Source organism: Paramormyrops kingsleyae, chromosome 24, assembly GCF_048594095.1.
Source record: "Paramormyrops kingsleyae isolate MSU_618 chromosome 24, PKINGS_0.4, whole genome shotgun sequence".
Taxonomy (NCBI): domain Eukaryota; kingdom Metazoa; phylum Chordata; class Actinopteri; order Osteoglossiformes; family Mormyridae; genus Paramormyrops; species Paramormyrops kingsleyae.
The window spans coordinates 3,608,876-3,624,064 of record NC_132820.1 but is presented as its reverse complement, the minus strand read 5'-3'; the positions used below and the strand labels follow the sequence as shown (position 1 = coordinate 3,624,064).

The 15,189-nt window shown below is 42.2% G+C and overlaps 1 protein-coding gene across 3 annotated transcripts; it reads right to left on the bottom strand.

The window, feature by feature from the left end:
* Nucleotides 1-7,974: 7,974 nt before the first annotated feature.
* clk4b (CDC-like kinase 4b) lies at nt 7,975-14,999 on the bottom strand. 3 transcript variants are annotated; one of them, XM_072706520.1, is made up of 13 exons: nt 14,839-14,999; nt 12,964-13,124; nt 11,329-11,563; nt 10,557-10,647; nt 10,174-10,240; nt 9,939-10,055; nt 9,688-9,854; nt 9,396-9,490; nt 9,040-9,169; nt 8,868-8,950; nt 8,677-8,756; nt 8,435-8,525; nt 7,975-8,294 (listed from the first exon to the last, which is right to left on the bottom strand). In XM_072706520.1, the coding sequence occupies exons 2-13, from the start codon at nt 13,122-13,124 to the stop codon at nt 8,148-8,150; spliced, it is 1,464 nt and encodes a 487-aa protein (XP_072562621.1). In that variant the 5' UTR covers nt 14,839-14,999; the 3' UTR covers nt 7,975-8,147. The 3 variants fall into 3 exon arrangements, with proteins under 3 accessions (XP_072562621.1, XP_072562620.1, XP_072562622.1); XM_072706519.1 differs by lacking the exons at nt 12,964-13,124; nt 14,839-14,999 and adding an exon at nt 12,161-12,292; XM_072706521.1 differs by lacking the exons at nt 10,557-10,647; nt 12,964-13,124; nt 14,839-14,999 and having other exon boundaries at nt 11,329-11,392.
* Nucleotides 15,000-15,189: the final 190 nt, after the last annotated feature.

Below are 15,189 nucleotides of genomic sequence, written 5' to 3'. Positions count from 1 at the left end.
ACCACACAGTAGCTAAGGTGAAGGGGCAGGAGAGAATTCACCAGTTAGATACTGGGGATGATTAGGAGGCCAGATTTGAAAGGGCTACAGGGGGCAATTTTAGCCAGGGCATCGGGCTACCAGTCCTATTCTTTTGAAAGATGCCCTGGAATTTTTTATGACCTCAGAGAATCAGGACCTCGGTTTTACATCTCATCCAAAGAATGGTGCCATTTTTATAGCACAGTGTCCCCATCACTGCGTTGGGGCACTGGGACCCACACAGACCACAGGACGGGCTTCCCTGCAGGCCGCAGTGTCCCCGTCACTGCACTGGGGCACTGGGGCACTGGGACCCACACAGACAGCTTTACAGGTTATTTTCAAACTAAGACACATCAACAGTGTTGGTGGAATATGGCTCATTGTTACGTAGGCTTTACTTGAAGCCAATTAACGTCTACAGCAACTTGTTTAACCACAGCACTAAATGAATGCCGACAAGAGGGAATTTCGACGCACTCAAATGAAACAGATGCTCTTCTCGTCGATTCTCAGATCTGCGGAAGCTTATGGCCAAGGTGTCACCCACAGACCGAAAGCGACGAGGACTAAGACATTTTTATTATGTGATTACTGGTGAAAGCCATAATGACCATAATGTGGGTTATTTTCAGCTTCTCTACACCCTGGTTGTTAGAAAATAATCGCGTAGTTACTGCAGTGGCAATATGGGTTATACGGCACCAAGATTTTGGCCCGAGAGACATCTATTACACCCATTTTTCTGCCCTACAAGGGGCATTAAAAAAATTAATGGGTCACCGTTAAGATGGGACACTGCAGACTTTGCCTCACTGCACTTACAGTACAGTGCATGTGGTGGCTAGTTACTTTATGCTTTGTGCGCCACAAAATAATTGGCCATGTTCTTCCAGTCATTTAACACGTTCTCTAACCGTTTCCATATACCTTTGTTACAAAATAGTAAAAAAAAAAAAAAAAAAATTGTTGAAAGTGTTACATATTGCACAGAAATCTGGAAGAGAAGTTTAGAGCTGTTCTAAGCCAACATGCCTCTAAAGATCAAGGAAGGACAGGTGCTTTCAATAAGGGAGCATTTTCTCACTGCCAGTTTTATCGCTCGCTTTTCCTTCTCTGTTCAGCATTCAGCCCAGACAATGCAAGGGGCACTTTCATCTCCAAGCCTTCCAGGCAAAAGGGAAAAAATGCCTTCCTAAGCCTTTTATGAAGCACGTGTTGCCAAAATATCCAGTGAAAGTGTCTGGCAATGTTCATAGATCTCATGTCAACCTGCTGCCAGATAATGCCAACTGGGGAGGCTCCAAAAGTCAAAAGACGCTAAACCCCCCCCCCCCCCCATATCACCTTAAACCCAATTCTAAGAGAGAGACAACAGACTAATCGTTAAAAAAACAGGTAACGGAGAAACTCAAGCTGGAACTGTCTCCGGAACCTTAAACTCACAACTTAACACAAATTTCAAAAGTTCCATTTGCAATATTACACGATAAAATTCTGGAGCAGAATCAAACAAATGCAGACACACGTCACACGATAAACATCTCTTTCCTAAGCTCACTGGACTAGAGGAAGAGAAACTCGAGTTCTCGCAGGGAACAACCTTCAAGAACCTGACAGTAGGATGGCCGCCTAATCCATGTCAGGGAGGACACTGAGCCAGGACAGGATTTGTAAACTACCTTTTCAATGAAAAGAACCTGGATTTCACTTTAGCACAGAGTTCTTGCTGCGTGCTGATTTGTCAGTCTCCTATAATCATGCATGTGTCACTAATGTTAATGTGAAACAGCTGGATGAGTCTTTCAGTCAAGGAAACAAACCAGTCAAAGCACAACAAGAACTGAACTATTTAGCCAAACACAGGAGCCTTTGGGTTTTAAGGTAGTTTGTAAAACCTGAAGTAGCTCAAAGTGTCCAGGATGACGTGGATTATCTGGTCACCCAACCAGACAGGTCTGTAGTACAAGGCAGTATCTGTTGCAGTGCATGAGGACATGGAGGCTATCTGGGAAAGATAGTAGCCTTGGGGAAGGTCTGTTAAACAGCTTCTGTAAATTATTTATCCATATAACTGGCCAGAAACTGAAAGTTGCACTGAATAGGCAAGTACCATGGTTGACTTAAAGCATCTCCCTGTTACTGGTAGCAGAACAACAGCATACAACCACACCCCCCCCACCCCCCCATCCCTACCCCAAGGGACGTTCTGGCACAGCTCAAAATCTCTGGCAGTCTCCATGTCCGGATAGAAGGGTGTTTACCACTAACTGGGCTGCCAGATAGGAGGTCTCTGGAGGAAGTTCTCAACCCTTCAGGCAAGATATCAGGGTCCTGTTGTTCACACTCGAAAGAGATAAATGAAATTTCTAAAGAAATATGGAGTTTTTCTGACAATTGCCTGGTGAAACACGGCGATAACATTCCCCTGTGGATATTTGTGTGGAGTTAGAGATCACAGTGCCACTTACTAAGCTCAACCACTGCACTGAAAGCAACCACACCAAACAGCCATCCACAATATTCATTTCATCTATTAATTTGCACACAGACAAAGGTGGGTAGTTCAGGTCCAGAGAGTAAAAGTCCAGATCAAGATTTGGTTTCAACCAACCAGTTGAGTATAAAGAGTCACAGGCACAGAGTACTGTTTGGTTGACACAAAATCTTGGCCTGGACTTTTACTCTCTGGACCTGAACTACCCACCTCTGCACACTCTTAGTATATATTTTTTCAATGTCTATATAACCATGGTTGTGTTAAATCAAGATGGTTAAGCCTGTGCACACATGGCAGACTGTCGGCTCAGAGATACCTCCATACAACCAGAATCCGTCCAACTTCTAGTAATGGTCCACTTATCCTTTGTGTAGCTTTGAGTTTAGTCTCTACAGCAATTACACCCAACTAAAACATTTGAGGTTTAGTTCCATGTCAGAATTACTGCTCTGTGACTACAAGGATTGCAAACACAATGCAGATTTCGTCCCCCTAATTTGAATGACAGCACAGCTGCCAGAATATTCAGGAGGAAGCCTTAGAGGCAGGGAATACAGAATTGCGAGTGGTTGCCTTAAAACTACAACTCTGAGTCAATACAAAAAAAAAACAGCAAAAAAAAAAAAAAAAACACAATACATCCCATGACCACATTCGGAAAAGTCCTGAAGACATTAGAATGCTGTTGTGAGTCCAAATCTAAGCATCTATGCCGGATCAGAAGCCACAGGTGTCGGAGTGTGACCCAAAATGAGCCGGCGGGTATTTATTCCTCGTCATCTGGATGTGGTTGCTTACCACGTTTATGGTTTTTGGGGGTCGGCGGTTAAGTTTTGTGTAGTTTGTACTGTTCAGTCACTGGAGATCAATGAGCCACACTAATCTTTAATATCAGTCATTTTTCCCCACCTATTTTCCCCCAGCTGCCTTCAATCACTGGAGTGTGAATGGAGTGTGTGGGGGGGGGGGGGTTAATTGCTTCCAGATGCAATGTGAAACGCTGCAATGTGCAAAGCGGTGGAGTTTGTAAACATCTCTAAACAAGGAAAAAACGGTGATGCGGCATCAATGATCAGTCAGTCAATAAAGTAGTAAAACTCCCCTTAAAAAGTGCAATATTCAGCTGCACACATAAACACCAGTGTTTGTGCACCATCGTTTATCATCTACAAATGCATTTCATCTACTTATATTCTTTTTATTTTTTATTTTTTTTGCGATGGAAAATGTTTAATGACCCAGACGGTTCAAAACATAGACCTTTAACTGATGAATGTGACGTCCGCATGGTATAACTTTTAGCTGAAAGTACTGAACATTGTTTGGCTCCACTGAAGTCTTTGAAGCACCTGAAATTGCAAAGTGGTTCTTGTTTCCATTGAAAATTTACAGATACTCATTTAACAGACACTTTTATCCAAAGCGATGTACAACCGAGGAACCCTTGAGGTCGCAGCACAGGTTAGGTCAGCGCCCAGCACATCAGGAGCTGCTTGGGTTGCGGCACGGCCATTGCCAGGTCCCCCGAGTATTTTAAGCGGAGTATTGTAGCCCCGATGCCAATTATCCTCCTTCAAAAACAAAAAGTCAAGCCCCAGGTAAACTTGACTTAACCCCGGACCTTTTCAATAGCTAGGAGCTCCCCTGGGTTAAGGATCTTGCTCAAGGGCCCAGTGATTTTACAGCTACTGTCCCAGCCAAGGGATTCAGACCCATAACCTGTCACATATGGGCACAGAGCACTACTCCACTATATTTAAATTTCACCATTTCAACTCTAGTAAAAAAAAAACACAAATATCAGATCATTTCAAATGGACACCAGTTTTGAAAATGAGTTCAGTTAGTGAGAGGATGAAATAACTAATAGCCAGTGTCTGTCGAAGACGCCCCTAGGCAAGCTTCGCCCCCTGTCCGGGACACAGTAAAATTGGCTTGCTAAGTCGGCGCCCCCTCAGAAGATGGCGCTCTAGGCTGCCGCCTGTGTCACCCAATGGGATGACAGCACCGCTCATAGCCAGAAAGAGGATTAAAGTTCTGTCAGACGGGAAGACGCACCTGGCGGACAAGAACAGTCCTGCGACACATCCCTCGCTGAGCGGAGTTTAGGCATCAAGGCGTCGAGTCTCTGCGGGAGGATTATAGGAACCATAAATATATATTTCGCACATCAAAAGCAGAGATCGCACTATTTCTGGACAAAGCACAAAGAACGCTGTAACAACACTACCACAACATCTAAAATTAAGTTAATACCCAGCGCCTATAATCAGCCATATCTGATTCTTTACGTTAAAAACTAGTTTAACTCGCTAAAACGCATGTTTAATCGTATGGTGATAATATATATGCAATAATATTTAACGCACACTGATCAGAATTATTCGCTTGCATCCATTTACCATTTTAGGCTCAAGCCACCGATTCGCATACCCGACAATGACAGTCCATTTTTAATTCACCTTTTACATCATGTTGACAATATAAAACATTCTAGGTGCACACTGAGTACAACAAAGTTTCTTCATTACTGCATTATTCTGAGGCATCTTTGAGGATGTGGTTGCTCATATTTTATTTCTACTAATTGCATCTTCAAACGCATCCATCCCATCGAGCCGGAAAGGTAAAAGAATTAAGGCATTACCTCTTGCAGGAGCTTTTCAATCGCATCCCGGAGTGTAAGTACGGTTCCGTCTGTCCCTAACTCAGACCCTGCATCCAGGAATAGGGAGCTCTTCTGGGCTTCCAGTACCTTCACACGATGCTCCAGATGGGACGTTCTGGAGCTCAGCAGAAGTCCCAGAGATATGGAGCTCACAGACAGCACGAAGCAGGCGGCTGTCGGCAGAATCCCTGCAAAGCAACAGCTCTGCCAGGCAAGGGTATTCCGAGACTCGCTTTCCTCCTTAGACTTTGTCGCAGAACCCATCATACAACTTTTCAGCTTTGAAACTAACAAACGAACGTATTCGCCGACTTTTATAGAGCTGGTGAAAGAAACGTGTTGCGGTTTTCCTCCGTTATAACGCGCGCGCTTGACATTTATTGTAATAAAAATTCCGAGTCACGATCATTTGCAGCATGAGATTTTTTTTAAAGCCTTCAGAAAACCCACAGCTGTCAGCACTGGCCACTTTTCTATGGGCGGCTGCGGACGGTGCTGAACTAGTCTGAGCTGGGCGCGCGCTGCGACGATGATGATGATGATGATGCGTCAGAGCCCAAACCCACTTCTGCACGATGCAAAAAGTCTGCAATGTCAGTAACATATTTACATCTGAAACACTCACGAATCGGTCTATGCATTGCTGCCGACCGGCTAAATGAAAACACTTTGCGCAGCATAACCAGGATTAATTGCTTCTAGGCTACAGGTTTGTTCAGCTGCACTTAATTCATTAGTTTAGTCTGGAATAAGAGATTTGTTAATTATAGTGAAAGGAGACAGTATCTTATTTTGTCACTGCGGAATCTGATAAAAATTACCATGGAACTTAGTAAGTGATGTGCGCCTGGATTTAAAAATGAAATGTAGCCTATGAAAACAGAAAATAATGTAGTGAAGAACAAACGACGTGTTTTGAACACCTAGTGAAGACTGGATGTACTGAAATATATAATCAGTCTACAAATCAACATTATTATTATTATTAGCGGCAGCAGTAGTAATAGTATTAGTACTACAATAGCGCTGGTAGAATGTTACTCACCATGTATTTTCTGCGCCAAACTATGCAAACTTTCGCCAATCGTTTGTTTTAATTGCTGAGATTCACCAATGGCAGCAATCCAAGAAGTACGCTAATCCAAGACCTTCTGCCGGTAAGGATGTTACTCCCGCCTTTTCACAATACACTTTCACCATAGACTAGGGGCAAAATGCGTGCCAGCCGACACAGGAATAATCTCACTGATGTGCAATGCGGTCTCCAGGCTAATGGATACACAGGGTCTGTCTGCTCATCTTGTTCAAATTATATCTAGCCTGATTTCTATACATCTATCCAAATTTGGAGATCTGTGTGAGAAGAAAGTCCAGATAGCAAGGAATCAAGAGAATAAAAGAGATGTTAGTAAATGCAATAAAACCATCTATACATCAGCTTCTCACACCAGCCTTTCAGGTCACAAATGGCACATGCAACTTTGCTCTTACTCTTTAATGCATACTCTACATACACCAGTACTTTACTCCCTTATGCTTTAATGCATACTCTACATAGACCAGTACTTTACTCCCTTATGCTTTAATGCATACTCTACATACACCAGTAATTTACTCCCTTATGCTTTAATGCATACTCTACATAGACCAGTACTTTACTCCCTTATGCTTTAATGCATACTCTACATAGACCAGTACTTTACTCCCTTATGCTTTAATGCATACTCTACATAGACCAGTACTTTACTCCCTTATGCTTTAATGCATACTCTACATACACCAGTAATTTACTCCCTTATGCTTTAATGCATACTCTACATACACCAGTACTTTACTCCCTTATGCTTTAATGCATACTCTACATACACCAGTAATTTACTCCCTTATGCTTTAATGCATACTCTACATAGACCAGTACTTTACTCCCTTATGCTTTAATGCATACTCTACATAGACCAGTACTTTACTCCCTTATGCTTTAATGCATACTCTTCATAGATCAGTACTTTACTCCATGCCATACTCTGAGCTATGAGCAAAGAGTTTTCAGATTTTACTCAGTTATGTCCATTTTAAAGGCTGATTTACTCACTTTCACAAGTTTTACATGAATGTATGGTATTAGTGTGGTGAATTTTGAAAACTTTAAAGTGAGGAATCGTGTAATGCACATTTCACAATAGTAACTACCTCGCTGAATGTGTAAGAAAATCTTCACAGAAAATACACACACCACTTTCAAACATCGCTGTAATATATCAAGGACATCCATTTTTTTTCCCCCTCATTCCAGGAGAAGATAGCGATTTGGCCTCAAAGGAAATGTATGCACAGTACTCTGCTTCCACACAGAGCACCAACTGAGGCACTGCAAGCCAAAGATCGGTGGCCTGGAGTCCATGCTGCAGACTGACTGTTACAAAGTGAATCGGAGGTAAGCCGGCCCACAGTGGACGGTCTGCATGGGGCTTATGTGGCCGTCGCTGTCCCGGTCGATGCATGTTCAACAACTCCAGCCTAGAATTGCACAGGTCTCGAAACAGTGCAACTGATCTGTAGTCCACTGCTTTTAGACTGCAAACTAATCTCACTGATTCCAGCTTTACAGAAACAACATGCAGTAGTTTTATTGTCATAAACTGTTAACAATGTAGCGCCCGCAGTCTCCAGGACAGACCCTGTATTGGACAAGCAGTTTCAGGAAATGGACGGATGATAACGCAACGTCAAATTCTGGGTCCGAGAGGCACCTCAAAGTTCTGGATAGATGAAGCAAGCACAAACATTTACAAAAAAAGATTAACCTGGTTTTATTTCTGAAAAGACAACAGCAAAAGGTATCTCATTTATATTCATACAAATAACTTTAATACAGACGAAATAAGTCTCACAGCAGGCTGATGCAGCCTATAGAAGCCTCCCCGGGAGAGCAAATTAACAGCGAAATATAACTCATCATCACTTTTTCTTTCCTTTCAAAGGATCAAAAAAGGGGTGTCTGAGGGCTGCCTCCAGAGTGATCCTTTTGGATACGTCATACTCCAGCATCTTGTGCATGAGGTCAAAAAGCTGCTCATGCTCTGTACTCTTTGAGGACATGTATTGCTGTAATGAGAAGATGGAGGTAAACAAATCAGAACACAGTAAACCATCAGATACATAGCAAAGCCGTATTGCACATCACCTTCCCAAATCTGCACAAAACGAAACCAAAAACGAGACCCAAAACGAAAGCCAAATCGTACTTTAAGGGGCTTGCAGTGCTTCCTCACATATCTCCCGGAAGAGTTGTGCTCATCCCAGTCCAGCCGCCCATGACGAACGTATCTCCTTTTCCTACGACATGTTAGACACAACCGCCTTACTTATGCACGACATGCATCTAATACCAACAATTTATAAACACGCTTCTGAAAATTCAGAAAGCTGTCGGAGAGGAAGGAATAGGGTGTGGACTTCAGAAAACTACGTAAAGGCAAAAGCTCACTTGGTTTTCTGTAAGAGGGAGCTGGGTATTGGCCCAAGGACCCTTTCCATCATAGCCAAGTGCTCCTTGCTGTCGTGAGTCTGCAAAAGAGCATGAAGCATGCTTGGGTTTCAAGGGCACAAGGAAACCAGCTTGGGTACTCAGTCAGAGGTGAATGCTTTTGGTTACTGGTTTATTGTCAAGGGTCTCACCTGAAAGAGCGTCAATCCGAGGTAATACTCAATTAGTATGCAGCCCAGACTCCAAACATCACATGCCTGGTTCCATCCAAGTTCTGCAAGTATGCCAATGACAATAAGCTAGACAACCATCTGGACCAAATCTAGGCAGTTTTGTTCTTCGCCAGATCTTTGTAACACTCACCAAGAATGACCTCAGGTGCTCGATAATGCCTGGTGGACACCACAGAAGTATGGTGCTCGTGGTCATATATAGCATTTCCAAAATCCACCACCTTCACATCAGTATTCTTCAAGGTCCTCTCGTCCCTTTTCTGGATTAAAAAAAAAAAAAAAAAACTTCTGTACAAAGAGTTTTTGAAGAAAGCTTTTCAAACAACTGAACTTAATTCTAGGGTGAAAAAAAAGTTTGACATGTGCCCAAAAGATTTTATTCTGTATATAAATTTATACCCAGACATTTTCCTACAATATGGACAGTATCCATATCCATTTATGTCTTCGCCTCCCATTCATTAGGTGACTTGTAGCAATGCTTACCAATTTTACATTGTACTCCAAGCAGTAGTCAGAATCCACAAAGAGGATATTCTCTGGCTTCAGGTCAGTGTGAGTAAGCTTGTTTCGGTGTAGGACTTGTACACAAAGATAAACAAAAAGCTGTTAGTATAGTTTCAAAGGAAAACAACCCTACAATCACTAAATACAAATATGACTCCCATTATTTTCAAAATATCAGAATCTGCTAAGTAAATTAAACCTGTGGCTGCTCAGAATGACCATCATCCAATGTCACTGATAGTAATCAATTCATTTCATTGCATGTACTCACAGTGCACTGCTCTGAAGATCTGATTTGCCATAAGTCTGATCTGGTCCACAGTGAAAGGCATGAAGCCATTTTCCTTCAGGAAATCATAGGTGCTCAATCCCAGGAGCTCAAACACAATGCAGATGTGGCCGTGGTGATCAAACCAGTCCAGCATTCGCACACAAGCACTACAAAACAACCATAATTGCACAACTGAGAAATCTCGCTGTTTAAATGGAATTTTGCGACAATGACGTGCCTGGGTTACTCACTAATGCTCATCGCGATCGAGTGAGTTCATCTGCTGAAGGACATCGATCTCAGACATGGCGGCTTCTCGATAACGGTCAACATTTTTAATGATCTTCAGTGCCACTCGTGCACCACCACTGCAACAATTCAGATTGTCAGTTGTGGCAGAGGCTTCACACTTTGCTCTCCATTGCATGTTTATGTGTTTATTCAAGAAAGAAAAAAAAAAACATTGTAGCTAGCACAGACACCTACTTCGAATGATCAATGCAGTTCACAACTTTCCCAAAGGCTCCTTCTCCTAAAGTACTCACAATCTCATCTACAGGGAAAAAGGCATGCAATTAATACCTCAGGAAAGAGACACACAAGAATAAAGCAGGACAAGTGTAACTAATGTAGTTCTGACTGTCCATAAGACATTGTAGCAAAACAGTTAACATTACGCCACAATCACTGTAGAAAATCTTAAGAGTTTCAAACAGTAGTTGTGTAATCCACATAATATATGCCTTAGTTTTTTTTAATGTATAAAGAATTTTACAAATAAAATCCCCCCAATTAGACACTATAGTAGAACGGTCTTTCCACTTAACAAATAAAACAAAAAGTTACAGAAAGAGGTATAATTTCTGTACATCTTGCTCTTAGCATGTGTCCACTGTGATAGATCAGGTGACCCTCCTCATCATCCTCAAAACTTCTGGATCTTTTCCTGCGATGACTCCTCTGCGATTGGTCACCATCATAAACCCACGAGAATCAGGCCAGAATGCGCGATTCATTCATTCAGCGGGGGAAGATATTCAGGAATTCAGAAACCGCGCCAGGCCACCGCAGCAATTTCAAATTCATCGCAGAGAAATGCACAGGGGCCCCACATAGTGTGTGTTACAGAAGAAAAACAATGGCAAAATTTTCAGACAAAACACTTTCTCAAAATAAAAACGAAAAGAAACTTAAGTATACAAACATCACGGTATATGCATTAATAATTCACTTCCCCATTCCCACTTTCATAAAATGTACTCTCTAGAAGTAGGTTCATAACACAAATGGAAATAACCTTCTGCTCAGTCATCATCCCTGCAAGTACTAAAACCTAATATTATATCATAAATTTACCATCCCTGAGTATGACTGTTTATAAGAACTACATTACATCCTCTGCACTTAATCACAACAGGCATAGACATAATGACCAGCATGATTCTTACATAATCTGCCACAGAGCACTTTCTCAGAACCTTAGCATGTGGAAGAAGGCAGGTACCTACACACATATCTGCACTTAAGCAGACGGCTAACAAGCATAAGCAACAGCAAACTGGACACTGCACTGTCTAAACCCTTAAGCAAACTCACAGATGAGCACAGGGACAAAGAGAAAGCAGAGGAGAGCCGCCGTACCGAGTGAGCCTGACAAGACGAGCTCTTGCGTCGCCCGCGATGGTGAGCGGGGCTGCTGCGATGGCTATGTCCGCTACGTGCCGAGGATTTGCTATAGTGGTGCCAGTCTCTGTCACTGCCCAGCTCCTTGCGTGGGCCCTCATTGCCATACACTCCCGACTCCCGGCTCGGCTGCCTGGCCTGCCGCTCCTTACACTCCATCCTCCTGCTTATAGTCTTAGATTCCTGGTAATGCCTATGAACAGAGAGAGCAGAACAATCGCAGCATAAGAGGCAGGATGTTATATTCTCATCTGGAGCACAAATGAAGAATATTAATGACAGGAACTTAATGCAAAAAAAAATAAAAAATCATAACTTGTATTTCAAAACATGGACATATTTTGTTTTTGTTTTTTTAAATAGATCCATGAATGATCAGTGTTCTGCAGACGTAACTTGACAAGAAAACTCTTTGTAGCGACAAAAATATTCAGAGTATTAATAAACATTCATAAAATAATAGCAGCACTACTGAACAATAGCAATGTTTCCCTGATACACTGCATCCTGGTTTGACAGCCTTCTACATGAAAGTATTACTCCAGCAATGCTGAATACTAAATACGTTATTCAAGCAAACCAAAATTGCACCATGCATAAGACAACCATTTAAAAGGATAGATCTAGTTGAAACACTTCAAGCAGTTTACAATCTAGTGGTAATACCGCTGTCGAGATTTCACTGGAAGTCTCTCTACATAGACGCGTCTTGTATTCATCATATGCAATACAACACCAATATAAACCAACCAAAATACTATAAAAATGTGTTTATTGAGAACCTGATTACCTGAAAATGGCACAGCCCATGAGACAAGAAGCTTGCTGCAAACCACATACAAATAAAAACACATTTATTCATGCGGCAGCCTACACTGACAGGGTAATGTGCACCGAAGGCATCCTCGTGTAAGACGAAGAAGTGCCCACCAGCAGGGGTGCGAACGTTACGCCCAGTGCCAGCAACGTCAGGTTTCAGGTTCCTTCCAGAAAAAGTCAGCTCTTGGGCAGCTATTATTAGAAAGGGCCAGATAAACATTCAGATTTACTTTTGTGATACCTTTCAGAAACTTGTCAGAGGTGGTGGGGGGGGGGGGAGCGTTAGCCTGACTTGTCACTAACGATGTGACGATTCAAATAGTGGAGTGTCCACAACATTACATCCATTTATAAAAGTAACCCCTAACCTGACCTCAGAATATAAACCCATATAAGCCCCATTCCTATAAGACAATTAATACCAGGAATTTCTGCTAAATGGACCTACGCCTTGTGAAAGACCACCTTCACAAATTTTAGACATTAGTAGGAAACGTCGTTTAAAAAAAACAATGCACTTAAATGGATTATACATTTATTCATGTAGGTTTCAACACTACTAATAAACAAACTTGCTTGCATTTTTTCCTTTTCTTGTAATATTCTGGCATTCATAAAGCCAAATATGACTGTAGAAAACTATGTTTTGTATGTATGTCACAAGATGACAAAATAGCAGGCAGGCCAGACAGATTTAAAAGTATCTCAAATCTGTGTAACACTACTCATTCCGTTCCAGGCTCAAGGTGCTTTAAAATCGGGTGGCAAAGTTACCCTTCGTAGGTTTTCAAGTGATGATTGCGTCTCCGCGGTTTGCTGTCCCTCTCAGCGCTGCAGGAACTCTGCTTCTGCCGTTTGCTGAACTCGAGTTTCTCCTCCACGCTGTACTCGGAGATCCAACCCTCCCGGGATCGAGCTCGCTTTGAACGTCGCATCTGCCAAACACGGGGATGAAAAAGGCTGAAGTAATAAAAAATTACAACGGGGAAAGGCAATCCCCGGACTCTCCAGCGGTTGTTAAAATTCTAATTATAAAATAGCTTCTAGCAGCAACAAACACAAGCCAAGTAATATCAGCTACTAGGAGGGTACATCTCTTTAGTGGCTCCTGAAAGGGAGGGATGAGAAATAATAAACAAACTTCATGAACTTTACTGCAAATTTGGGATCATAAGGATAAATAAAAACCACAAATAACTGAGGAAGGCATGCAGCATTTTTCAAACCTGGACTACCATTTGTAATGAGGATACCAAAAGCTTAAGCTTGTCATCACACTGCCATAAGGCATGTAGCAATATTCTTAACAAATCAAGTCAAGTTAATATTAAGTTATACATGACACACTGTAAAACAAACAGGTCTTTTTATCCTCTCTGACACTGTCCAGATAACTAAGATAGAGGGGTTTTGATGTTCTAACTGAATCTGACCACTGAACCTATTTACACCCACTATCCTTGCACATAAAACTTTCCGTAACAATGAATTACACAAAAAGTATAAAAAATGAAAGACAGAGGGAGTGTCATTTATTTTTTTTGTAGGGAAGTTCTGACAAAAACTAAGATTAAGATTACGATTATTGACGCGGGGGGGGGGGGATCTGGCGCATACAGCAGCAACAACATAATACTGCTGAGTAGGCAACACGAACACGGCCCTTCAAAAGTGATGACAATATAATGAAAACAAGAATGGGACCCTCCCCTCGCTTTGACAGTTTTATAGGAGATATTTTAGAGAATTTAAAGCAATAAATGTAAAATAGGAACCGGGGTCATAGGGGGGCAATTTTTGCCGTTACTGTGAAGGTGCACATGTGGAACAGCCAGCATGAAGGTCTCCAGGCCGCCACATGAATGGCGCTTTCATTCCGTCATAGTATGCTTAAAATGGGACTTCAGTCAAACCGCCAGACTGTTTGTTTGTTTGTTTAAGAGGGAAGGACTTCAGTTATCTGTGGTAAATGTTTTACGTACCGGTTAAGACCTGAACAAAAAGGAGGCGCGTTCGATCTCCGTCGCCTCGCCCCCACCCCCAAACCGAAAGGCTTAAACAAAGGACTCCATTGATTATACCTGTATTTCGCCACGAGTTGAAGCGCAAGTTTTAGCTGGAAAACTTATCGAACTCGTACGTTTTAGTACTGGCTAGATAGCGACGTTATGGGTGAAATTGCTAAAAATTACAACCAGACAGTGCCATATTTATATACATACTAGAGCCCTAGGTATTTGTTTAGCTATATACTATGGTTTTAACTCACTAACTAGAAAAAACATCCCAAACGCAACTGTTCACCGGAAAATATATTTGTATTTTTATTCGCTCGGTTTAGACAAATCCCATTTTAATGAAACTAGAAATGAGATAGCTGGTTGTGCGCTGCACAACAGGGGAGCGACATAATAATTTATTCCAGTTAAACGAGCAGTAGGTAATTCTGTCAATTCTGCCCTAACGGGTTACTTAAGACATACTAAAAATGTTGCTTTGTCGCGGTTACCAAATTTAACTCGGGGTTACAGTCGCCCACACAGAGCCGGCTAAACTAGCAGCTCACGCGACTAGGTTCTTCCCCAAAATCTTTTCTATCAAACGCACAGTTTATTCGACTGCACGAATTTTTACATTAGGTGCACTTACCTCTGACACTAAATGTCTAAAAAGTCGTGAACCGCGGTCCCGCTGTACCTCAGCACGACAATAACAACAATCACAAGCAAAGGCGCCGCGCCAGCTAGCCGTCTTTCCGAGTAAAATATGAGCCAAGATGGCGCCCGCCCAGCGGGCGTCGCGCTGCGCGAGACGCGTCGCGCCAATTAGCACATGCGCGTCAAAAGCTCCGAACAAAAGCGCAAGCGCAACGGCTGGCAAGTTATGTGGCATCGTGTTGTACGGTACTACGATTAAACGACATAGAATGAATTTATTACATTTCTTCCGTAACTATTTTGACCGTAACGCTTTACCTAATAGAAGGTAACGCTGGTTGCA